Here is a 26,770-nt window from a genome sequence, read left to right as displayed (position 1 = left end):
AAAAAGTTACAAAGTGTGAAGGCCATGGGTTCAAATCTCAGTGCCCTGGGTAGGGTTAGTCTTTAACTAAGAAAAGAGCTTGACTCGGGCCCTTGATCTAGTGTGCACTACACTAGGCTCTAGGGCCTCCTGCACCCAATGCCTTGGCTTTCTGCTTTCTGCTGATCCCTTGACTGGCTGTGCTCTGTCATTCCTGCTTCAGCTCTGTCACAGGCCTAGTCCCTGTATCCAGAAACCATATCCTTCTCTCTGACTCATCCCTCAGAGAAGCAGGCCTTCCTGTCCTGTATGCACCATCTCTCCAGGGTGAGAGTGGTCCTGGCATCCAGCAGGCTCAGAACAGAATTGTGAGTGGGTTGTGAGCTCTCTTCTGGCCAGGCTCAGTACCTTCTCGCCAGCTCCTGAGCCAGCCCCTTTGACTTAGCAGGACTGACCAAGCCTGCTAAGTCAGGCTTTTGTGGGTTCAGTATTTGCTTAAATCCTCACCAGGGTCCTGTAGTCCCCTCGCCAATGACCTGTAAATTGTTAACCTCCTGAAAGTCAAGATCATAGAATGGTAAAAGACTCAGAGCTACCAAAGGAACTGTTGAGTATCTTCGACCTTTATTTTAGTGAGGGGCTTTTTCTCTACTGCCCTCTCCCACATCATTGAGCCCTCCTCTTTGGCAGGTCCTGTGCTAGGTCAAACAAACACAAAAAGTGAGGGTTATTCATGCCCTTGAGGAGCTGAGTTATGGGGGAGACAAAACTACAAACAACTCCTTAGCAACAGACAGAAATAAGTGCTGGAGGAGTTCTGTGGGCCACTAATCAACAGTTTCACAGATGAGTGAGGTCAGGAAGGAGGAAGAGAAAGGGCATTTTTAGGCAAGGGAGCCAACATGCACAGTATGACATTAGTGTGAAAGGACATGACATATTCTAAACACACAAAGTTCAGTTCTACATGACTGAGCACAGGGAACTCATAGGGGAGGAAGGGTGAGTGTTAATGCCCCATAATAGCCGGAAGTGAAGGATTCTAGTTGTTGGAATACAATCAGGTTCGAACATGGATGTGGTTGGCTTGGTTTGGGGCTCACAGAGCACATCCTGGTGGCAGCATGGGGCAGAAGAACTGTGCCCAGGAGCCATGTGTAAGACTTCTGCCCTAAGGCCTGCAGCTGGAGAGAGTGGAGTGTCATTCACTGCCTAGGTGGCACTTACTCAGGTGAGCAAATATAGAGCCCTAAGATAAAGAAGACCTGAAGAGAGCGTCACCATAAAAGTCCAGATGTGGGGAAAAAAAAAAAAAAAAGTCCAGGGTCTGGGTGGACAGATATTTTCTCCAGTATGTTTTAACAGGAGAGAATGGAATTTACCTGTTCCTTTAGATGACTAGGCATAGATCACTTGTCCAGTTTTCATTTTAGTGATTAATCAGTTGAAACCAAGACATCAGCAGACAGGTGCAGCTTGGGGTCAAAGCAACTTCTCCACCTTGGAAGCAATGTTACCTGTTCAGACCTGTTCATCTGTCCATCCAGAGCGTGAGGCCAGGCCTTGTTGTCCTGAGGCCTCCAAGCCTGCCTCACTTTCCTTCCCTCAGCCCGTGGCAGAAGCAGAGGAGGATTTTGAGGCTCAAACGCCTGGGGCGCAGAGGGAGAAATCCATGCTGATAGTTCAGGATCAGCCAAGCACCAGTGCAGAATTGTTTGGGGGAGTGGTCCTAGGAATTAATGCTGTTGTCATGCTTTCATTTTAAGTTTTATCAGCTAGATACAGCTGAAGCTACATTATCATAAACTTAATGTGTTTTGTTCAGATTTTTGGCTAGCCAGTGTTTTTCCATGACTTTTTGTCAGTTATTTTTGCTCAGTAATGAATAATAAAGTGAGATTTATAAGCTTCCTAAGGCAACATTTGTTTTATTTTGACATTTCTAGACGGCAAAGGTTTTACAATTAGATTTGCTCCCTCTACCAAACCATTAATTGAAAAAACCATACCCCTGATAAAAGGCTTCATCATTTTCCCAACTAGCTAGAATCATCTTATTTTTATTTCAGAAGTTTATTTTGTAAGTCAGAAAATGAAATTAAAATTTCTCTTGAAACTAAATTCTTTTTTTTTGAAACTAAATTCTTAATGAGACAAAATATCTCTCCGTAATAGAAAGTCAAGAGAGCAAAGGGAAGCATGTTGAAATTCATGGTGGTTCCGTTGTCTTTTTAAATTTGAGTTTATATCAGACTTAAGTAAGGAATAGAGGACATCCCCTTTTCTACCTTGTTTCAAGTGAATGTACTGTTTTGTTGCTGTTTTATGATAATGAGGATTAAACTTGGGGCCTTGCACATGCTAAGATAAGCACTGTACCACTGAACTATATTCCTAGCACTTTCCAAAAATTTTATTGTGGTCCTCTTGCCTAAGCCTCCAAAGAAGCTCAGATTATGAGTGTGTTCCACCATGCACAGCTGCACTTACTATATTCTTACTGTGAGTTTTGTCTTGGACACTTTAAAATACCCAGGAGAATGTCCTAGAACTGATGGACAACACCTTATTTCTGATGTATTTGGCCAAGTCAGACCAGACATGGTGGATTCTGCCCCTTTGCTGATGAGTACCAGACTGGCCCCTATGGGGCAAGCTGAAGCTGTCCTCTTCCTACAACCTGCTGAGGGAGTCAGAAAAATTTCTGATGTGTCCCGGGACAGTGTTTTCTCTCCAAGTACCTGCAAAAATGACAGAGGCAGCTGTGTGTACAGCTGATGACAGAATTGCTTGTCATTGCTAATGGTGAAAATATCACTGAGTACTAACTGGAAAAGCACCCCTGCCCTTGCTGTGTGAAGTCACCTTCCAGAGCCTGTGGTAGCAGCAGTGGGCAGATCCTTACAGCGTGGAGCATTTCCCCTTCTGAGTCATACCCGAGGGGCCACTCCTCCCCTAGCCCAGTCTTCTCCTCCCTTATTTCCATCATCATCTAGTACTTTTTATCGAGCACAGAGACATACATAGAGCCAAAGGAGACATTATGTAATCGACAAGGAGGCATGTCTGTTCTGGACAGTGATGGCAGGTACCTTCTCAGGCCAGGAGCTGGTGTCACAGCATCCAGGCAGCAGAGGGACAGGAATGCACTATCTCAGTCTCTGTGGCATCATACATGGAGTGGGAACATTTCCATCCCATTAGGCTTTGAGTCTCACATAGGGCGTCTTTTAAATTTTGATGTGTTGTTTGGGGCCCCCGAGACACTGAGGAGTATTGAATGTGAAATAAAATGTGTATTTCATAAACCCAGTGATTGAAGAAAATATGCAGTGATACTTGAGACAGGCTTGCAAAAGTGTGTGATACTAAATGCTGAGCTCAGTCACTGAAGAAACATGACCTTCTAGCTGGGCTTACTAGCACACACCTGTAATCCCAGCACCAGGAGGCCGAGGCAGGAGGATCACCATGAGTTCAAGGCCAGCCTGGGCTACAAAGTGGGTTCAAGTCCAGCTTGAACTAATGGTGAGATCCTGTCTCAGAAAACTAACAAACGAAGCATGACCTTCATCTCATCCAGCAATAGCTAACTCTTCACCAACCCCTTCATGAAGCACACTGCAACTGAGGGGCTATGTGTTCAGGGCCTGACCAGAGCCTCTTGCAGCACAGCCTCTGCTGTCTTCCCTGCCAGCCATAAAAGGAATCATCCTCACCCGAAATAGGAAGAGCTTGCTCATGGCTGGGCTCAGCAGCAGCTCTGGCGTTCTCAGGGAAGGGGCCGTGTGACCCTATGTGTGAGTCCAATCCACACTGGGACCTGGGGCATGGCACTGCAGCAACAGAGGGCTGGGCAGTCACCAGACCCAGTTAGAATCCACTCAGCTCTGTGGACTTTGCAAATTCATTTCTTTAACTATAGACTGGTTCTGAGATTACATGACGTGGATTGCTGTAAACTTGAGAAACAACAGTCCCTACTGCCAGTGGAGTGTATAGGGTACCCAATTGCCCTGCCAGAACTGATTGCAAATGGTGTCAATTTGTTCCTCACTGTCATACATGGACAGGGGATTATTATCTCCACATTCATGAGGAGGAAGCTGGAGTAGCATCTTTGCCCTGACCACACAAAGGGTGGCCAGCATCAGGTTTTAGTTCCAGCTCTGTGGGATCCCAGCCCCTAGGAGAGATCCAAGCAGTCCAGGTGGTGGCCACTGTGCAGGTGGTATTCACCAATGTCACTTCTCTCTCATCCCAGGTTCACAACCTTCTGTGCAGAAGTCTTTCCAGAGTGGCAGTGTTGCTTTGCCTGGTTTCAGTTACCTGCCATCAACCATGGTCCAAAAACATTAAATGGAAAATTCCAAAACTAAACGATTCATAAGATTCCAATTGCATGAGGTGATGATATCTTGTGCCCTCCTGCTCAGTCATGCCCAAGATGTGAATCATCTCTTTGGCCAACATATCATACTGTAAGATATTTTGAGAGAAACACACATTTATATAGCCTTTATTTTCCTTTTTCTGCCTATTTTCTTGGGGGAGGGAGATTACTAGCCTTAAACTCCTTGGGTTGAAGCTTTTTTTCTCCTTAGCCTCTAGAGTAGCTGTGACCACTGGCACCTAGCACTGTGCCAGCAGCCACGTAACTGGTTGTAATATAGTTGTTCTGTTGTATTATTAAGGTCTTACTGCACCTAACGTACACATTTAACTTTACCGTAGGTGTGAGTGTATAGAAGGAACACAGTACTTATGGACGTTTCAGACTATGTAAGGTTCAGGTATCCCCTGGAGTCTTGGAACGCATGCTCTAAGGATTAGAGGGGACCACAGTGTGGTGCAGGTCTGCTGAATGGCATCAAGTGGTTCGATGTGGACAACTGTGGGTATTTTTTTAAAAGTTTAATACACTCACAATTAAGAGTTGTTTACAATGTGCTCCAAAAGTCACCTAGGTGATGTGATTTTACATGCTCAGCACATAAGAACCACAGTTCACGTTCCACAGTCCAAACCTAGCATTGGGCTCCATGCTGTCACCTGGCAAGGGAGATGCCCACCTGTGACCACTCTCCCTGTTCCTGCCCAGCTTCACCAGGTCCCTGTCCACTTTGGATCTTGAAAGAGAAACCTCCTTCTCTTCCCTGCCTCTGCTCTCCGTGGAGTTTGTGGAGATAGTCATAAACCCTGGAGAAGTCTTTACATTTTGTACTTAGGAAAGAGCTCAGATCACCAGAGAGTACCAGGTTAATTCAGCCACCAGTTTCAATGCTAGAAAGCCTCTCAGGAAGAGCCCTAAAAGGTCCACTGCCCTGACTCGGGAGCTGTAAGTTCTTGGGTGCAGCTCGCTTGGAGTTTTATTCTCTGTGCTATGCTGAATCGCTCAGTACATGAGCCCTGGATCGTGTTGTGGCCCACACACCAAGCAGGGATTCTTTGTTCAATGGCCCCACAGGGGCAGAGCTCAAGGTCCTATGTCATGCGGTCCCGTGCTGGACCCTGGTTCTGTCTCTACCGTGGCAGGCTGTGTTCAGGGGCAAGAGTAGAAGTTCTCATGTTATTTTTCAAGCACAGTTTAGTAAGAACATGTGTGGAACCCTTCTGTCCTTAGATGAATTCACATGTCATCGCAAACTGAACATCTCTAAAGATGTTTTTAGAGGAAAACCAAGAAGAATTACTTAAATAATTTTGAAGCAATAATCCTTGATTTACGGGATCAGTGATAAGGGTGGCAGGAGGTTGTGGTGGCCCATGGAGGCTGTGGCTCTGACTGGGTCTTTACGATAGTGCTTACCATTGGGTTTTAGGCACGAGGTCTTCTTTGGAACCTGAGCTTTATTATTCTGGTTGGTCGGAGCTTGAGGCACTGGCTCTGCTATGATTCTGACAGTGTTCACGCGCTGATGTCTTGGCCCAATTGTGTTTCAGACAATGGAGGGCAGACCCTAGCTGGAGGTAACAACTGGCCCCTTCGAGGAAGAAAGTGGACCCTTTGGGAAGGCGGCATCCGAGGCGTAGGCTTTGTTGCAAGCCCCTTGCTGAAGCAGAAGGGTGTAAGAACCCGTGAGCTCATCCACATCTCCGACTGGCTGCCCACATTGGTGAAGCTGGCTGGTGGCAGCACCCAAGGTACCAAGGCCCTGGACGGCTTCAACGTATGGGAAACCATCAGGTACTGCACGCCTTACCCTGCTCAGAATGCAGCTCTGAGAGCAGCTTGACAGGAAGTGGGAAGAACGTTTGTGTCGAAATGACTTCCATTTACAAAAATGATCTCTTCTGATATATGAAACACTTGCGGAAATACTGTGATGATATATTTTTTAAGTTTGAAATTTGGGATTGTAGGCCTGTGTTTCAAATGAAGAGTAAGATTGCTCTCTGTGTAGGAACTCTTGAGAGCCGAGACACACTGCTAAGAAGTAGGCATGTGCTAAGAAGTTGGCTTCCTGTGGGAACAGGGGACTCAACTTATTGTGTACTGGGAGGATGGAGGACTGAGTGGGGGTTTGGGCAGGGCTCAGAGTCCAGAGCAGCTGTGCAAGCTCAGGGAATGAGTTTAGTTCTATTCATTAATAAGTAACGGATACCCACAGTGCTAGTCCCTGTCCTAAGTGCTGAGAATGAGGGGTGAATAAGATAGGCAAGGACCTGGCTTTCAAGAAGCATGTTTTCTAGTAGGCAGAGCAAAATAGTAACCAGGTAGCACACAAACACACAGGATGACTTGAGGTGGGCATGCAAGTTACAAAGGCAACGAGATGTGCATTGTGGAAGAGTGCTGCTAGGTGTCAGGGAAACGTGGTCTGGGAAGTAGGGTCTAGCTTTGGATCTGCTACCCATAACCTGGTTAGAGCAGTGGCCTCCCAGGTTGGGTAGCACATCCCTTGAAAGGTGCAGCTGCTCTCTGAGTACAGGGAGGAAACTCTGCACCTTGTATTTGTATTTAATTTTATGTAGCCTCTCAGTGTTTCAGAAGGTGTGTAGTGCAGGAGTGGATTAGTATCTCTAACTTATTTACTGGAGGGGTTGTTTTTACCAAGGGCCTGAGATACCCAGGGTAATGGTTTCTACCTCTTTGGTGTCACCAGCCCTGTTTGTGGCAGTGGCTGATGAATAGGTCCCATGGTGGTCCAGAAGAGAGGACACCTGCATGCTCTTCTTTTGTCATTCCACTCTGTTGTTCCAGCTGAAAGCAGCAAAGTTCTAGGTTTCTGTTCCTAGGAAAAACAGCAGAGTATTCAGAAGAGCTGTGATGTAGGTAACATACTCTCCAACAGCTGAGAGAAAGAATGCAGGTGGATTCTAGTACTTTATTTTATTTTTTTGACACTGAGGATTGAACTCACGACCTTGCACTTGCCAAGTAGGCACTGATGCCGCTGGCACTTAAACCCCTGGCCCCGTGGAGTCTAGTATTATTGATAAAAGAATGTGGGTAAAAGCCCTAAGTATTCTTTCACCATGTCTTTATTTTTGTAATGTTTTGCAAATTTAAAATTATTCCAAATAAGATCTTTTTTTAAAAAAGATGTTCTGGCTAGACAGGGTCTGTATTTCCACAAGGCCAGCAGCTGAATGGAGTCACAGTTGCTTTAGATGATGCTTTGGGCCTTGTGCAGGCCCCCTGCACTTTCTGTTGTTCACCTGGTCCCTTTATACACTGAAATTAGTGACCCATTCAGATCACTGCATAGTCACAATCCTCAGTACTCTGGACATATCATGATAGAACTAGCCCCAATTGCTGGACACACAGAGTTTCCTTATATTTTTATATTGGCAATTTTCTGTAACAAATAATCTTCAATGTTAACAAGTCAGGGTTTGGCAGGAGGTTATTTTATACAAAGGAAGCTTGACAGCTGTTGTTATGACTTGTATTTAGATGTCCCCAAAAGCCTCATGTGCTCACAGGTGGGGCTTTCCTGAGCTGCTGGTTCATAGAGTAGTTGTTCTCCTGCGTCCTGCCTGCTGGCTCCTTCCATTACTTCTTCCTGCCCAGGAGGACACATGCTGTGTTGGTCACCAATGGGCTCTGTGTGGAGCTGGGAAGAGACTGTCAGCCATGGCAGGCTGGCCATCTCTGGACTCCGCAGGTGGTGCCGTACAGGCTCTCTGGCCTTCCCCTGTATGCACTTGTCTTCTGGCTGTGCTGAAGTTGGTGCAGAGGAACCTACAGCCAGGCAAGTATCAGTGCAGTTGCTGCCTCTATGTAGCACACCTTGGCTCACGTTCTTCCTTCCTGGTACCAGCTCCACAGCCTCCCCAATGTGCCTGGGGTCCCCTGGGATTGTTCCTCATGGCAACAGGGGTGCAGAATACCTTCTTTGCTGTCATTCCTGTCAGTGAAACCACACTGAGCCATTTGACTGTTCCCCAAACCTCTGCTGTGACTCTCCCATCCACATTGGTGGGTGTCACCTATTTGAGGCCACTGGCCACCAGTTCCTGCACCCTGCCCCTGGTGTCCACAGCACCTGGCAGCTTCTCAGTCTGTTCACTGCTCATGGCTGTGGAGAGGTGCCTGGGTCCCAATGCAGCTGCTGCTCTTCTGGGGTGTGGTGGCTCCAAGACTCATGGAAGTGGCACCCGGGAGCTTGGGGCTCTGGAGTCTGCTTTTTTCCCACTGCAGTAGAAGTCTGCGAATTATTTGACTCCCTGAAATGTTATCACTGAAGGCTTGCTGTGGACCAGAAGCATACCTATGATAGCACTGCGGGTCATGTTGTATTTAGAGTGTTACGTGTATTGTATTACTGTTGAAAATGTGTCGAGAACCATAGGAGAGCACTTTTACTGCAGTGAGCAACTTACTGCAGATGATTTGGATCATAGGGAATTGGTGGCGGGTGCTTACAACATTGAGCAGAGCTCAGGAAATGACTGACTGTGGTACCACAGCGGGGTAGCACGCAGGACACTGTATGCCTGCAGGCATAGTGCACCCATCCTTACATCCTCACCTCATCCTGTGACAGATTGGGCAGTATGTGGTCTATGTTAGTGAACAGAGGTTTTGGTATATTTTATGCTAGAAAATGATAAAGTAGACTAAGGTTATCTATATATACTTTATGCATTCATGATATACTTTTTAATTTTTTCAATGTTTCTAGGCTATGCATTTTGCTTGCAATTTTTTCAAATTGTCACAGTTTTTCAAAAAATTCACCTGTGAGTGGACCCACACCATTCGAATTGCAGCTGTACTGTATGACTTCAGTTCTTATAAATGTTTCATGGGGGGGGGGGTAATCCACACCAGTCCAAAACTGTTTTCTCATTTTCTTGCCAGAAAAGTTGATTTTTCAGCTCAGAGACAATGACCAATTTATGATTTGTCATTTGAGATCACTCAGTAACATCTGAGTCACAGAAAAGGCAGCTAAACAAACGAAATCTTTGCTCTGACCAGGTACCAGCTTTGTCCTCATTATTTGCTCATTCATGAGATGATCTTTTCATTTACCTTAAAATATTCTGCCTCTTGCCAGGTATGGTGGCACATTCCTGTAATGGCAGTACTCGGGAGGCTGAGGCAGGAAGATCACTCTGAGTTCAACAGCCTGAGCTACATAGTGAGTTCAAGGCCCGCCTGAACTACATACTGAGATCTTATCTCAGAAAACCAAAAAAAATTGTAAATACGTACCAATTCCTCATGATAATTGTAATCATTCTGTGCTGCAAACATGTACTAATTAAAAAAAAACACTAAAAGAAATCTGCCTCTCTTTATAACCTAAACTCGATGTTTAATTTAAATTTAATTTTCATGTGTCAGTAATATACACTCATTGTAGCTAATTTTCAAGCTACAGAAAATAACTACCCAAAACCCATCCTGAAACATTACTATAGGGATTTTTGTATATTTCCTTAAAATTTTTCTTTTCAGTATTTTTACATGGTTTTTTCCTCATTCAGTGGATAACCGTTTTGATCATGTTATCTAAGGAATTCATTGCAGATACTGTTTTAATAATATAGCTGTAACTTGATATACTTAACTATTCCCTTGACTTTGTTTCAGATATTTTTAAATCGATAATATTGAAATCAACTATAACGGCATAAAATCTATATTTTAGAATATTTTCCTTAGATGTAAGTGATTTGAAATTGTCATTAAGCTAGGACAAGTGACCACTTTATAAATATTTGGTACAGTTTACAAAATTGCTCACCAATCTTCTGCTATGATATATGGAATTGCTCATCCCTTCATAGCTTTTCCTTATGTAGTTTAAAAAATTTCTCCCATTATTATAGGTGAATGATCTTGTATTAACTTTATTTTTTATTATAAAAGCAATTAAGTTTAAATCTTTTCCATTTTTGTTTTCTCTTTTGAAAGTGTTTGTTTGCTTGCTATGTTTTCACATTTGTTTAATTAATAGTTTGTGTTTTCTTGCTAATTTTTTACCCTTTTAAATTTTTGACTTTTTTTTTTTTTTTTTTTTTTTTTTTTGGTGCCAGAGATTTTTTTTACTGTTCCTGCAAATATTTTGCTTATTTTCATTTTGTGGATTTTTTGGACATGAATATCTTTCTTATGTTTGTCGCTGAAATCAATTTCTCTTTTTTTCATAAAACCTTTTCTTACCTTCAAATGTGCTGAATATTTATCTGTATTTTCTTCTAAGTGTTGTGGTGAATAATACTTCTTCCACATTATTTTTCAATTTTTGTGAAATGATGTGAACCTTATGTGAGATACCAAAATTAGAGGAATAGGTTTTTTGTAGTTTTTTTTTTTTTACATTGTAGACTTTCTTGAGACCAATGAAAATTGTGAACTTATAGAAGAAAAGAAGCTAAATGTATGAAAATTTAGATAGAACTTATGATATCAGAAATAGATTAAACATTAATTTCTATATGATTACACATGGAAACGTGAAAGCCATTCTTCACAAACTTATACTTCTCTTACTCAATTTAACATGAAATTTGTAGCCAATGATGAGTAGTTGTTTAAAAATAACTAATAATGACCAATAGCAAATAAAAAAGGAAATAAAAATGTCCCTGCAAATCAGAACTTGCACATCATTTCAGGTTGTCACCGACTCTCAGTGTAAAAACTGTTGAGGTTTCACTTAAAGAAGTAGAAAAAACTCTGAGTGGTTTTTGATACAGCAACATTTGTCGCATGCATACCACTCCTCAGTTTTTGTTTTTGTACCATTTTGGTAACAAAAGCATTAAGAGCCCTGGCTCCTGAGAGCACGCAGTGGCACCCAGGATGGCATCGCCTGTGCTGGAGTCGAGCTCAGTATAGAAACACGTGAATTCATTTTGTCTTTATTTTACTGAGGTTATATATTTATTTATTTGCCTTTTTGAGACAGGGTTTTGCATCCCAGGCTGGCCTTGAATTTGTGGCAATCCTCCTGCCTCAGCCGAGTGCTGGGAGTGCAGGTGTGTACCACCACACCTGGTTTACTAAGGTTATCATTTTTGGCAAAATCCACATCATTGATGTTCACTCATACTGCAACTTTTGGATTATAAATTTGTATTTCAGTCTTAAGGTTGTCTTGGTCAGAAGTGAGCTGTGTGAGCATGGCGCATGTGTGCTTCCGCCTGGTGATGAGCTGGTGAGACTCATCCGGCCGCCCACAGGTCACCTCTCCTCAGCTGTGGAGTGCTGTCCTCCAGAGCAGGCTCACAGGGCGGCACAAGTCATGTTGACTGCATGGCTGTGAATCTGACCAAAAAGATTTTGCCTAAGTGTGCTGAATCATGAGAAAGTTAGCCTTCCTTTTCTTTTCTTTTTTTTTTTTAAATGCACATTGTGTTATCCAGAAGACTTCCCCATTGATGAGAAACACCATTCTGGTCATATCATTAAGTGCCTCCACTTTTGTTTGGTATTAAGTTTAACTACAGATAACATGAGTGAAAAACAGTCTATGGAAATGAGTCTTTTGGTTTTCCTTTCTGGTAACTAAGCCTATGAAATGTCTTGCAGCAAACCTGAAAGTTCATATGAATTTGAAAAGTACAAAAACAACACAGAACTGGAAAGTGCTTGGAGAAGCTACCTCCCCTAGAAATGACAAAGAAGAAAAACAGAAGCAGTTGAAAAGCTCCCACTGCAAATAATGTCACTCACCTCAGAAATACTAATATTTCTCCTAACAATTTAATAGTCTGAAGCAAGTCAAACAAGAATTGGTAACTATATCACCAGTGAATCTCTGATATTCCTAGCACAACCAACTCTGCTTTTCCTCCATGACCAGAATGGTGTTTCTCATCAATGGGGAAGTCTTCTGGATGTCATAACACAATAGTGGCAACAAATGAGTATTAATTGATAATATGAAATATGCTAACAACTTGACATGACATTATAGATACTTTTTTACCCTATAAATTCTGGTTCAAGAAGAAAGTTAAAAATCACTTTTCATCCAACAGTCACAGATAACATGAAACCAGTGAAGCATATGGTCCCTGCACCAGAGGTTAAGAACCCTTGATCTTTATTCTTGATTCCAGATATGAACCAAATGACCCTGGAGGATTGTTGAATAATATTTCGTTTTAAGTGACTTACAGTGCCACTTTAACTATGTGTTGGGCTGTTGTGGGTGCTGCAGTTTTAGCCTGCAAACCCTTCTGTCCCATGTTGGTCCCTTCCTGTTGCCATCGTTGTCAGATGTTTAAACCCTTATAGAAATTTATTAGCCATGCCTGCATTACATTTTCTTTATACTATTTTTTTAACAAGTCCCATTTTAAAATTTTTTCCTGATGAACTGTAGAATTATTTTGCTAAGTTACAAGAAAAGCTTCTTATAAATTCAGTTGGAGAAGGTTGGACCTATAAATTAATTTTAAAAGAATAGACATCTTACCATCTGGCTACTGTTGTCACCCATCTGATGTGCTCTTCATGTTAAAAAATATTTTCTCTTCTTATTTCATTTTGAACATTCCCTTGCTAAGCTTTCAAGTTTTGTCTCAGTATCTAATCATTCATTTATTATATCTAGTATATTTTACATCACAACACTGTAGATTCCACTTCTACAAACTCCATGCTCTAGTAATTTCTTGAATAGTCAGAGTACAGTTATAATAACTATAATAGCTGTCCATGTCCCTGCCCACTCTGACACGTGTGTGGTGGCTATTGTGAGGGCCTGATTGTTCTCCTGACTGTGGCTCATGTCTCTGTGCCTTTTAAATGTTTGATTCAAGGCATTGTGTATTTGCTTTGGTAGTGCATCTTTATGTGTTCTTATGAATCTTCTCACTTTGTTCTGAAAGGCCATTGTCACTACATTCATTTGAGTAATGCTTTTTGATTTATTAGGCAGGTCAAAAGCAGCGCCCATCTTAAGGCTAGTTATTCCCCACCACTGGGTGAAAACCCTGCCTAGAAATCCTCCAGTGCCTGGTAATTACGAGTGTTCCTGTCTGACTGTTGGGCATGGGTACTGTTGCCCACCAGTGTAAAAACTGAGCTCGGTCCTCTGGAGTGCTCTCAGGTGGTCTTTCTAGGGACAAAGCACATCCCCTGTGGATCTCCAGAATGGTCAGTGTTCAGCTTTCTCTTCTCTGGCATTTTCCTTTTATATTCATGCCATGGTCTTTCTGGGTGCTCAGTTCTGTCTTAGCTAGGAAAACACTGGGCTACCTCACCTGCCCTTTGCCTCCCCAGTAACCTGGAGCAAACATAGGGTTCATTTCCTTCTTTTCCCACCTTTCATCCTTTCAAAGGTCATCCTCCACGACTGATAACGGGAGCTTTGAAGCTGTCATTTCATGTATTCTGTCTTTCTTTGAGTTGGTTTAGGCAAGAAGTTAAGAAAATCTGTTGTACCTCTTTCCCTGTCTTAGTTGGACCTGAAACTTCCCAGAGAAAGTTTTTGTTTTGTTTTGGTTTGATTTGTTGCTGGTGGGAAGGTAAGGGGGTTGAGACAGAGGCTTACTGTATAGCCCAGGCTGGCCTTGAACTCACAGAGAGCCTTCTGCCTCAGCCTCCTGAGTGCTGGGGTCATGTGTGTGCACTACCACCTGTGGCTTTGTGCCTGTGATTCCTCGACCAGTATTTCCTCACTTATTGCTCACTTTCAAGTGTTTCTAAATCAGTCTAGGATCTACCTTTCTGAAATAGAATGTTACATAATGCCATTCTCTCCTTATCCACATTTTTGTTTTAGCTTTAGATCCCTAATAATATAGTTAATGCTAAGTACTTTTTCATTTCCAAAGAGTTTATGATTATCTCTTAGTGGAAAGAATTCATCTTTGAATACAGTTCTCAGGATTCTTTGAATTCTTGCATGTCTCTTAAAACATTTCTTATAATGTCAGTAATTTAAAAACAGCTCAACTGATTTAAAAAATTTTGTCTCATACTTTCTTTCAATTTCTTCAAAATATTATCTCAGTCTCTGTTATCTGTGTTGCTACTAAGCCTAATGTCAGCCTGATTTTATTTCTTTTGCAAATCCATGGGTCTTTTTATCTGGAGAGCCAGGAGATGTTTATTATTACTCATGTTATTATTTAAAGTCTAAGACTTGCTAACTGTGTCGCAACGTTGACTGGACTGGTGCAATTTTCCCAGTCACAGCGTGGATTCACTGAGTTGGTACATTTTCGTTTATTTCAAAATTTTTTAAATTATAGTTTTAGATATTGTATTCCATTGTTTCAGTTTCTATTCTCAGGGTCTCCAGCTGTAGGCACTATTGAGTTTTCTTTATGTAGCTTTTGTTTTGCTCACTTACTCCCTGAAGTTTTTTTGCCTTTTTACTTTCATTTATTTTGAATTACCTTCTTGCTTTTCATTTCTATTCTTGATAAGCCTTCACATAGTTTCATTTATGTAGATAATGTCCCTTCGTTTTCTGAGGGTTTTTTTTTTTTCAGTTTCTTCCCTTTGCTCGGTATTTGGGTTTTTAATTTTCTGATTCATAGAGCTTTTACATATTGGCAGTTGCTGTTGAACTGCTGTTGAAATTCATAGTGAAATGTTGTATAAGTTATTCTCTCCTTTGTGACATTTTTCCATAGTAGGAAAGTAGTTTAAAGTAGTTTTCATTTGCCAAAGCTTTGGATTCTCATTTGCTAATTTTTTAAACCTCTATGGTAGCTCTGTATAGTTGCTGGATTCTTTATATTGTTGTTCATGTTTATTTCTTTCTGTTTATTCTTGTGAGGGTAGTAGGATTTGGTGAGTTTATTTCTTTGTTCAAAAGTACTTTATATTGCTAGAAAAAAGTGAAATTTCTTTCATAAATTCTGCCCATTTCTTTGTGCTCTGCTCTCTTGTGATTTTTATGTTTCTCTGCTGTTGTAGGAAGACCCCACTCTTCAGCCAATTGCTCCTTCCCTTTCGCTCCCGTTTCCCTCCAAAGAAGCCTGTTTCTATGCCTCTTCTCTCCATTCTGGGTACCTACCAAGCCACAGGGCATCACCCTGGGCAGCATTTGGGAGCCTCTTTCTGGAGTTGCCCTGCAGGTGACCCAGTCCCTTTCCCTCCGGCTGCTACCTCCCACACAGGCAGCTACCCCAGCTGTTGCTGGCCTCACATCCCAGATCTTAGGGGTGTCTCCTCATCCGCTTCTGGGGCTTGCGTGTGCCCCACCTCTTACTTGTGTCATACACTTGAACATGGGGTGTTTTTACTTTCTTTATGAATATAGTTTGTAGAGGATTGCAGGAACAGATCTAAGTTAGGGTACCACTGTCATTCTGGACATACAGACACTCACACATTCTTAGGTTCTTGCTCCAGTTATTTTTTTTTTTTTAAACTGACCCTCTATGTCAGCATCACAGAGTTGCTTGTTTATTTTATTTTATTTTTTTGAGAGAAGCTCTCACTATTTAGTTTAAGCTGAACTTGAACTTACTGTGTAGCCAAGGCTATCTGAAAGTCATGGTAATCCTCCTGCCTCAGCCTCCCCCAGTGCACCAACGGGACAGCACTGGGAACTATAAATAAGCACTTGTATCTGCAACACAGAGAACCAAGTGGTTGTCTGTGCTTTTTTAAGTTGAATGTTCAAGAAATAATGTATTTTTTTTTTATTCTCCATCACCCTTTTTGGAAGAGAGCTCCTCCCCTGTGGTAGGACTTGGTGGCTCTGAGGGGCTCCAAGGGGACCTTTGTGGGGGCCTTAGCATTCTAGGAGGCTGGCGCCCTGTCGTTTCTCCCTGTGAACCTGCAGTCTGCTGCCTCTCCCTGTGAGCCTGCAGTCTGCTGCCGGAGGCCCAGGAGAGGAAGGGGCGGTTTGGGCAGGCGACGCAGGGCCACCCCAAGGACACAGAGATCCTGTGCACTCTTTGGGGTGGCGCCAAGTTATGTGGGCAGAGGTAGACAAAATGAATCTTTTTCTGTTTTCCTTGGGATCAGGTTTTGAGTCCTGTGGTACAATCCAAGAATATGTTGTTAATCTCTTAGGGTTGGCACTAACGAAATCCCCTGAGGACCTTGGCATTTGTCTCTTCTTCAGTTTCCAACACCGTTGCCAGTTTTCATCGTTTTGTGATTCTCCATGGGTATTAAATTGGAAATTGGAAAAAGAGAATTTTAGCCCCTCCAGTTTGTCTTTATACTAACCCGGAAGGCCTACCAATTATTTTCAGTAATCAATGGGAAAAAATTATAGAAACAGTGTGAAGCAGTGACTTTTTTCTTGAGAAATCTACTTTAGAAAGCCTCCTTCATAAGAATGAATAATAATGAAAATTATTCCCTACTCTATATCAGATGAATTCAACTTAAGTATTTCTTCACCAAATTTAATCAAAATTTTATAATTTCCATGCCTAAACTCTTTACTCATGGTGAGGTTTGCATGTTAAAGGGCTTTTTAAGGAGCGTGGGATTTATGCAAATCCAGCATTTTATACTCTCTCTCTCTCTCTCTCTCTCTCTCACACACACACACACACACACACACACACACACACACACAGAAGAAAATGAATCCTACAAGGAATTTCACTACTGTCGCATGATGCTCTTGTCCTGTCCCTTGTGCCATTGGATAAGTTCCTTAACATTTTCCAGTGTTGATTGCCCGGTGTAGCATGAACAGCAATGTTCTTATCTTGTAAATGCTTGAGGGTTTAGCGGAAGAATGTGCACTAAGCACCGGGCATGCAGTGTGGTGAGAGCTCAGTGGTGGGAAGGAAAGGCCATATGGATGACACCAACACAGTGTTAGGCAGAAATGCCCGAGTGTCCCCTGAGTGTTTTAATCAGTAACTGCTTTCTGCCCCACCCCTCCTTCAAAACTCTCATCAGAAAATACTGCACTGGCTGTTTTGTTTTTCTAAAAATTTGATACTAGCTTCCAGGGTGTGTCTGTTAGGACGATCAGCAGTGGTAAAGGAAGGATGGAATAGCACTTCATTTATTTATAGGAAGAATTTTACTGTCCCACCCTTCATTGAGTAGGGAAATGAGAGTCACAAACTGGAAACTATTTATAAGTGGACAACGGTGTGATCTCAGTGTCTGAAACTGTAGACTTTCAGAAAATATTTATGGTACATTGGAAACTAGACCCTGATCAGTGTGTCCTTGTCCTGTTTTTAAAAAATAGAACTAATCTAGGAAACGTGAAATTTGGGGTGAATTTAAATTGAATGCTGAAATGTCATCAAACACAGAATATCACTTTATAGCATCTTTAAGAGAGGAAGATGGAGAAAGCACACTAACGTGTTAATCGCTATTTGCTTACGGAGCCTTAAAAGTCAGACATGCATGGAGACACTGCACATTTTACTGAAGAGTCAGCTTGGCACCATGTTGGGAGTGAGCTGTAGAGGTCAACTGAGCTCCAAGCCCAAGCTGGTCACCTGTGCGCTGGGGATCTTGGAAGTCACTTGACCACCTTAGCCCAGTTGTGTCTGTTGCACAGTGCTGAGGATTAAATGAGATAATACATGCAAGGCATGCAAGCAAAAACATAAAACCTGCTCTTTCAGTGCTAACTATTATTCACACCACACTGACCCGAATAATCAAAAGCTAAAACTAGTTCTAATTTAGTTGTCAAGAGTTAGGTGAAACTCATTTCGTAAGTTAGAGGCATCTTGAAGTGATGAGGTAAACAGTGTGCTGCTGTTCTCTGTCTCGTGATTCAGTAGTGTCTGCTTACTGTTGCTGTGCACGTTAGAATATGCCGGCAGGGTCTGGCTCACAAGTCAGTCCTTACTCTCCCCTGGGTTCCTGACTTAAAGGAAGTTGAGTGGAGAACTTGGCCTCGTTTCTGTCAGTCTGGAGCCCAAATTTGCTGTCATAAAAATACCCATTGCCCTGGCTCACCCAAAAGCAAGGCATTTCATGAACTTGTGCAACTGTTGAAGAATCATTTTTCATCAGCATCAGCAGCTGTTATTTAGAGTTACATTTCACAAATGGAACCAGTAGTCTATTAAAGATGGTGTTGCTTGTACAGCTAAACTGTACCATCTGCCTATACCAAAGGAAAATTCATAAGTAACTGCACTATTTCTGTTTTTTTTTTTTGTTTGTTTGTTTTTATCAGTACCAGGGATCAAACTCACGACTGCCTGCTTGCAAGGCAAGCGCTTATGCCGCTGAGCTAAATCCCCAGCCCCATGCACTATTTCTTTTAATATGCAGTTTGTAATGAGTAGACTGTGTGACTTAGCTATGGTGCAACTTCTAAAAAGTGTATACGTGGGAAAGAATGTCTCTTCATGATGTCTTAGAAATTAAAGTTAAAGTTACCTCAGTGTGATTCATAAAGGGAACGCTTTCTAGCTAGAAAAGTGGATAAGAGAATGAATGCTCCACTGCTATCTTCATATTTTTCTCATGTGTATGTCTCAGGGCAAAGTCAGTGCCTATGATCATGTTCTTTCTATGTCTGCAGAGTCAGGATCTGTGTTTTGTAATAAAAATGTCTCTTTTGGGGAGGGATTCAATTTAATTCTCTTAACAACCTTACTGTAAAAGTACTTTTATCCACATTCTGCTGGTTAGGAAAACAATGCTTATATTTATTTTAGCCAGTAGTTTGTCCCTGAGAGGCTGTGCTGCTGGGCAGCAGGGTACTGTGCATGAGAGAATGGAGCCTTCAGGACGGGTCAGGAGGAATCCACTTTTTGGTGCCTTGATTCTGTTGAAATGAAACTTGGGGTCAGTTAATGTTTGAAAGAATCATGGAAAACTATAATAATTGTAGCATTACCTGTAAGTGAATACATACCAATAAGTATATAGAGAGATACACATAGAAGATGGAAGCCAGCAGTCTCTAATATAGTAAAACTCCTCTAACCATTTTTGTGGACTTATTTATCTATTGTATAGGTTGCTGTTTATTGTGTAGAATGATTGTGATTGCAAAGAAATGGTTATGAACAAATGTATCACACAGTCTTTCTTCAAGCTGCTTTGATATATAGAAAGCAATAAAAGAAAAAATAGATAAGTTGAACTAACTCAAAGTTTAAAACAAAAGATACCATCAAAAAAGCAAAAGGACAACCCATGGAATGGGAGAAAATATTAGCAAATCAGGGACTTGCATTCAGAATGTGTAATTCTTACAGCTCAATTATAAATAGATTCATAGCCCAACTGACAAAGAGCAAAGGATCTGAATCAACATAATGCATGAGTCATTGGTGCATACATTAAAGATGCCAGCATCATTAGTCATTAGCAGAATGCAATGCCAGCCCCAGTGAGGTACCACCTCACACCGTCCAGGATGGCTGTAATAAGAAAGGAGAGCAGTTACTAAGGGTTGGACAGAAAGCAGAGAAATCAGAGTGCTCATGCATTGCTGATAAGAGAAGCAGTTTGGAAGATCTTCAAAAAGTTAAATATGGAGTTCCACTCCTAGTTACACATTCAAGAGAAACAAAAATAAATGCCCACACAGAAACTTGTACATGAGTGTTCATAACAGTATTATTCATAATAGGCCAAAGTGGATACGACCCAGATGTCTACCAGCTAAATAAAGGAAATGTGGTATATCCCTGCCACGGAACACTATTTAGTCATATAAGGGAAGGGAGTTTGTAACATACTGTACAGCATGGATAAACTCCAAAAATATGCTATAAAGTGAAAGAAGCCATCAAAAAGGCCACACATCATCTGATTCCATTTATATGAAATGTTCAGAATAGGCAAATCTACAGAGACAGCTAGGCAGGGAAGAAAGTGAAGAAGATGCCAACGTTTTCAGGGAGTTAAACATGTTCTGAAAATTAGACCATGCTGACTGTGAATATACCAAAAACATTTAATAATACACTGTCAATGGGCAGCTGTGCTTTGTACATTATATTTGGATAAAAATTAATTATAAAAAATCAGCTTGAATACGCCTACAAATCTTTATGCGTTGGCTGAAACTCAAAGCAGGGAAATAGATACCAGGGTATGGCAGCATCTCTGGCTCCCGGGGGAGAAGCCTTGCTCTGGATCGGTCCTACCCTAAGTGGTTTCTAACCCCAGAGAAACAGCTCAGGGCTGGTGATTGCTGTGCATTGAAGTGTAGGGCCTGGCCAGCAGCCATGTTATCACCTGGGGGCCAGGGAGAAATAGATTCCTGGGTCCTTCACAGCCCAGGAGTCCACTAAGTCAGAGCTGCATTACAAGGTTGAGAAGCAGAGCCTGAGGATGGTCATCGCATTGTGCTGTTCCTTGGACACATCTGGGAATTCAGAAGCCATGACCCAGTTCCACCCAGTGATCTCACCAGGGCACAGGCAGAATGTGCAGCTGGGATTTGGACTGGCCACAGAGCTTACAAATCAATAATGTGAAACACTCCTTAATTTGGCACTCCTTAATATTAAAGGTAAGATGGCTAATAAATAACATTTAGTATTTTGTTCTTAACTTAAAGATAGAGGAACACACATGGAGAAAGTGTTTAATGATGACAAAAACTGTCAGAGGAAGCTTGGCATAGTGGCACACTCCTGTAATCCCAGTACTGGAAAGGCTCAGGTAGGAGGATCACTGTGGAGTCTGAAGTCAGCCTGAACTATGTAGAAAGATGCTGTTTCAAAAAACAAAGACAAAAAATTCCCAGAGGAATGGGAAGAGATAGAATAATACAACAGTGGAAAATGTTTCTTCTAAAAATGTACACATTACATTGCTTTGAAGCCTTATAAGGTTTTCATTCATTAGTTGGAATGGTTTTATTGTTTTGTTTGATTTTATTATCTGTGATAGTATGAACAGCTATTTTGAAGAAAACAAGACATTATGGCAGCCATTGCTGATTTAATATAACCTTGCTTTGAAGTCCTACCATGCTTTTGTTCTTCTGTTTCCATTGGTTCTATCATGTTGTGTCTTACTGGATCTTAATGTGTATGATAGTATAAACAAATTTTCTATGGAAAATGAGATAATATAGTAGCCATTGTTCATTTTCTGTTATTTGGTTCTGAATGCCCTGTAAGACTTTCATTTTCTTGAATGGTTTTATACTATTTTGTTATGTTTGATACTATTGTATGTGAAGGTATGCTCAACTATTTCAAAGAAAGAGACATGGTAGCTACTGTTAATATCCGGTTGCCTTGTGATGAAGTGCTGTGTTGCTTACATTGTTCTGTTCTGATTTGCTTTGTTCTGTCGTCTTTTGTGTTAATCACTTTAAAATAAAATTTAAAAAAAAATTTTTTAAAAGATCATACACACACCAAAAAGACCAAGTGAATTCCTGCCTGTTGGAGGAATGAGTTTTTGTTGTTTTTTTTTTTTAACTCTCTAATTGCTGGAGATTGCTAACATTTAATTGGCCAAGGATTTGTGAGTTCTTAAGACAAGAAGAATTTGTAAACCATACTGAGAGAGTGTGGGTATTTGAACTCCTCTTTCTATTTATGTTAAGAGGAAGTTGATTTATGAGTATGGTGGTAGATGTTGCTTTCCAGGTCTCAGAGTCCAGCTTCCCAGGCCTGAGGAAATCCAGTTGTCACCTGGGCATGGGGACCCAAGCAGAGTGCAGGGCGCATCCTTCCTTTGTGTCAGAAGGGTCCCCTGCCACACACCCACCAATCCGCCCCATGACCCACTTGTGTCTCTCTACTCTGTTGGTCTTTTCAATGCCATGGCTCAATTATTTCCCACATGAGATCATGCAGCTTGCAGAGTGTATTTTAAGAGCTGTCCCTTGGCTCTCCCAACTCCCTGCTCCGGGACCATGTTCTCCAAGTGATGGGAGTTTCCCTTTTGGCCTTGACTAAGATAAAGCAATGGGCCTGCACCTGCTGTATTTGTGATTCCCCACTTTGGGGGTCCTCCTTCCTTTTCCCTCTCTAAGATTTTGTCCCATCCTGTCTTGTCCCCCCCCCCCCACACACACAAACACAGTCCCTGCACCCTTTACAGAAACTGAAAGAAGAGAATTCAGGGGTAGAACTTGGGACTCTAATGACCCAAACCCATGACTGTGTCTTCTTTATATGAAAACAGTCTCTTAAAGATGCCAGGAAATTTCTAGATGCCTGAGAGGCAGATCACCTGGTCTTGGGATGGCTTGTGAATGGGTAGAATGCAATTAAGTTCCCCGGATAAACTAACACATTCAAATACTTCTGTACCTTGCAACTGTAGTCAGAGTTCCTTATCTAGCTTCCTGGATCTCTGTAAGTATCTGTATCCTCTTGCTACACTTGTAAATGTGTGCTTTTGGCAACTTGGAAATATCCATGAATCACCTGTACACCACTTTAGAAAACTTACCGATTCTTGATCATGCTGAAAACGTGGATGTTATGATTTGAGAACTAGTGGTCAACTTAACGCCAGCTGGATTACATCAGCATGCATTGAGAGAAAATGCTCCATCTGAGGAGGGTTGCCAGGATAAATAGGTGGAGAAGGAGAAAGAGGGATTGAGGCTTTAAGGAGGCATTGTGGATTCTCCTACAAGTTGCTGTTTGAGCTGTTGATTCTCCTGGAGAAGCTTTGGTCTTCACATCGAGCATTGCTTCCTGGCTCTGGAGGGGAAGACATGTGCTGCTTGGTCTCCAGGATGAACTCGTCACGCTGCTTCCTGGCATGTACCCGACTGTGCTTGTCGTCGGAGGAGCTCGGGGCCTCCGTGTCACTGAGGACGGCTGTGGTGTCTTTCAGGCTAGCCCTGCTCTTTGTTGTGAGTGTGACTTCTCGGCTCCAGCGTAGAACCCTCATCCCACTAGCACAGCTCCTTCATCCTGCTGGCATAGACTTTCTGGCTTCCACCGTTGACCCTTGGGTCTTCCCGGCATGGATCCGTAAAAGAGACTGACGTGAGTCCTCCTTGTGGGCTCTGGACCTCCAGTGGGACTCGTGGAGGCATTGTCCTGAGCTCTGGGTTTTTATCTGGACTCATGTGGGACATTGCCGTGGGGTTTAGGCTCTTGACTAAATAATCTATGTCTTTGGTGTTGTGGATAGATTTCCTGCATTTTCTTGTGTTAACTGATGGTGACCATTATAAAACTATTATAAACTCCATGTCCTAATCCTAGTTGTTCTCTGTGTACAACCCCTGACTACAACAGTGGACCAATTGTATAAAGTCTCGCCCCACCCACTTGCCACCTCATTAACACTTTGGTGCAATCTTTCCACTTTCCCATCTTCCCCTTCCATGTATCTATACAGTTTCTTAAAAAAAAAAATGTGTTTCGCTGGTGGGGGTGTCTGGAGCGGGCCTAGGCATCCTCTGTAATGACTCTCTGCCTCTCTGGTCTTTGTCTTACTCCAGTAATTATGAAGAAGTAGGACCATCAAGACTGGTGTAGCACAAAAGAAAAGATTATTTAAAGTGTGGCAAGTGCAGAGAAGGCAGAAGAGAAGCTGCCTTAGCAGCAGAGCAGTGCTGCAAGATAGGAGACCCCTCACTTGGGATGCTGGTGACTGGGAGATTTGTCCTGCCTTCCAGCCCTTCTTCTTTCCCTCTCACTTTTTTCGTTCTATTCTCCTTTTTTATTTTCCCCTCCTTTTCTTATCCCTCCTCCCTCCCTTGTTCCCCTTCCCATTTGAACATGTTCTTATTTCCCCTTACTCCATTCTGCTCCTTATTTACCCTTTGGCTTTCTCACACAAGATAAACAATGTGATATTGAAACTTGTATGTCTAATTTATTTCAGTTGAAACTGTGGTGGTTTTTTTTGTTGTTGTTGTTGTTGTTTTTTTAAGAGCGTAAAACCAAGGAAAATAAAACAGAATAAAACCAGTCAAAACAAACCAGTATAAGTGATATAGGGCTTCAAAACTTTACAAAATCAACATTAGTTACCATAACGCCTTTTGTTTTCTTCAAAATAACTGCAGATAACTTTGGACATAGTAAAAATTGAACAGAACAATGGCTGGGGATTTAGCAAAGAGGCCTAAGTGCCCCCCTGGCAAGCATGAGGTCGTGAGTTCGAACCCCAGTACCAAAAAGAAAAGAAAAGAAAATACATGGCAGGCCCCTTCCCAAGCCCCCTTTTCAGCTATTTGTGAGGCCTATTCCATAGACCAAAATTGAATAGAACAGAATAGAATAGAAACAATAAAAACAAAACAATGAGTGCAATAAAAGACTTCAAAACAAGCCAAAAATAAATCCAAAATTGGTACCATAATATATCTTGCTATCTTTGAAATAGCTGCTCCTCCCATCAGATTTAACATAATCAAACAAAACAAAAGACACTAACACCCAACCCAACAAAACAATGAAAATCGTATAGGACTTCAAAACAAGACCATAGGGTGTCAACAATGGCTACAACCCTCAGAAGGAGATCTCCCTAGATAACACACTGTGTACGGTGATCCTCTGAACCCATGATCAGACAACGGCCCTAGACCTTCGAGGTCAATGAAACACCAAAGCACCAAGACATCCAATTGTAATTCATCTTGATAGCTATCATCATAGCCTGTGTTTCTTAGGATCAGCTGATCACTTAGAGTGGGGGGAGTATACTTCTTGTTTGCCAGCCCGTGTGCTGAAAAGGGCTGGGGTCTGGCTGTCCCCAGTCTGGCAGCGGCCTACACATGGTGCTGGTTCCCAGACAGGGCTTGCTTCCTGATGTGGTCTTGTTCTCTCTCCCCACAATCTGCAAATGGCACTAACTTTGGGGAAAGGCTTGGGTCTGGCTGTCCCCAATTCGCTGGAGGCTGGCCCATGGTGCAGGTTCCCAAACGGAACTTGCTTCTGGAGACTGTGGTCTTAAGGTGTACCTATTTTCCTAAAGATGACTCAAGTATATCCTTATGTATGGATGCATAGTATCCCATTGTATAAAAAACATACATCTTTTTTATCCATCCATTGGTTTCTGGGCATTTGAGTTGTTTCCAAGATTTACCTATTAAAAATCCATACATTATGAACATGGGTATACACATGTCTCTGTGGTGTGATGCTTTTAATTCTTTGGGAAAGATATCAAGAAAAGGAGTAGCTGGGTTGAATGGGACCTCTAGTCCTAGTTTTTTGAGGAATCTCCACACTGATTTCCACAGTGTTGCACTAGTCTACACTCCAGCAATGGAGAAGGGTTCCTTTTTCCCCACAGCTTTCCCCCAGCATTTGTTATTGGTTGATTTCTTGATGATAATCATTCTTTCTGGAGTAAGGTGGAATCACAGTGTTGTTTTAATTTGACCAGTGATGTTGAGCATTTTTTCATGTATTTATTTCCTGTTTGTATTTTTTCATCTAAGAAATGTCTGTTCATTTTAGATGCCCATTTTTGGACTGAGTCTTTAAATTTGAAGGAGGGTTTGATTTTTTGAGACCTTTATAGATTTTATATATTGCTAAAATTTTCCCTACTCTGTGGATTTTCTTTTCACTTTGTTGGTGCTTTTTCTGGCGGTGCAAAAGCTTTTTAATGTGATATGATCCCAGTTGTTGATTATTTGTAATATTTCCTGTGCAATCAGGGATTGTTTTTAGAAAGTCTTTGCCTATATCTGTATCTTCAAGAATTTTACCTATTCTCTTTTCCAGAAGATTAAGTCTATTTTTGTATTTACATCTTTGATCCATTTCCATTTTAGTTTAGTACATAATGAGAAACATGAGTATAGTCTTAATCTTTGGCATGTGAAAAGTCAGTTTTCGAAGCATCATTCTTCCAATGAAGGCTTTTGGCCCCTCTGTCAAAAATAAGGTGGCTGAAGGGGCTGGGGATTTAGCTCAGTGGCATAAGCACCTGCCTTGCAAGCAGGCAGTTGTGAGTTCGATCCCCGGTACCGATAAAAAGGAAAAAGACCAAAAAAAAAAAAAAAAAAAAGGTGGCTGAGTATGTCTGGAGTTGTTTCTCCATCTGTTATTGTATTCCATTGATCTTTGGGTCTGTTTTGTCTTATTTTGCCAATACCATGCTGTTTTTATCATGATAACTTTGTAGTCTATCTTCAAGTCAGAGATTGTGATACCCTCGCCTTGCCCTTTTGCTCAGCATTTTTTTTTGCTATTCTAGGTCTCTTCTGGTTCCAAATGAATTTTAGGACTGTTTTTTTCTAGTTCTGAGATATGCTATTGGTATTTTGACCAGGATTTCATTAAATATGTATAACAATTTTGTAAGTATGGCCATTTTGGTTCTGCCTAATCAAGAATAAGGGACATCTTTTCATTTTTTGATACCCTCTTCAATTTCCTTTTTAAAAAAACACTACTGTAGTTTTCAATGTATAGGCCTTTAACTTTCTGTGTTAGGCTGATTCCTAAGTATTTCATTTTTCTTGGTACTATTGTGAAAGGTATGATTTCCCTAATTTCTCTCTCA

The 26,770-nt window shown here is 41.7% G+C and overlaps 1 protein-coding gene across 1 annotated transcript in view; it reads left to right on the top strand.

Annotated features, from left to right (window-relative positions):
• Positions 1 to 26,770, top strand: part of Arsb (arylsulfatase B) — a 199,435-nt gene that overhangs the window by 99,857 nt on the left and 72,808 nt on the right. The window contains exon 5 of the mRNA XM_003464404.5: positions 5,923 to 6,166. Coding sequence (XP_003464452.1) covers positions 5,923 to 6,166 — 244 coding nt within the window. The remainder of the gene's footprint in view (positions 1 to 5,922; positions 6,167 to 26,770) is intronic.

Source organism: Cavia porcellus, unplaced genomic scaffold, assembly GCF_034190915.1.
Source record: "Cavia porcellus strain 051 isolate PalLab524CR breed Dunkin Hartley unplaced genomic scaffold, mCavPor4.1 scaffold_11, whole genome shotgun sequence".
Classification (NCBI taxonomy): Eukaryota; Metazoa; Chordata; class Mammalia; order Rodentia; family Caviidae; genus Cavia; species Cavia porcellus.
Note: the sequence above shows the minus strand (reverse complement) of the source record. Positions and strands in the feature narration are given on the sequence as shown.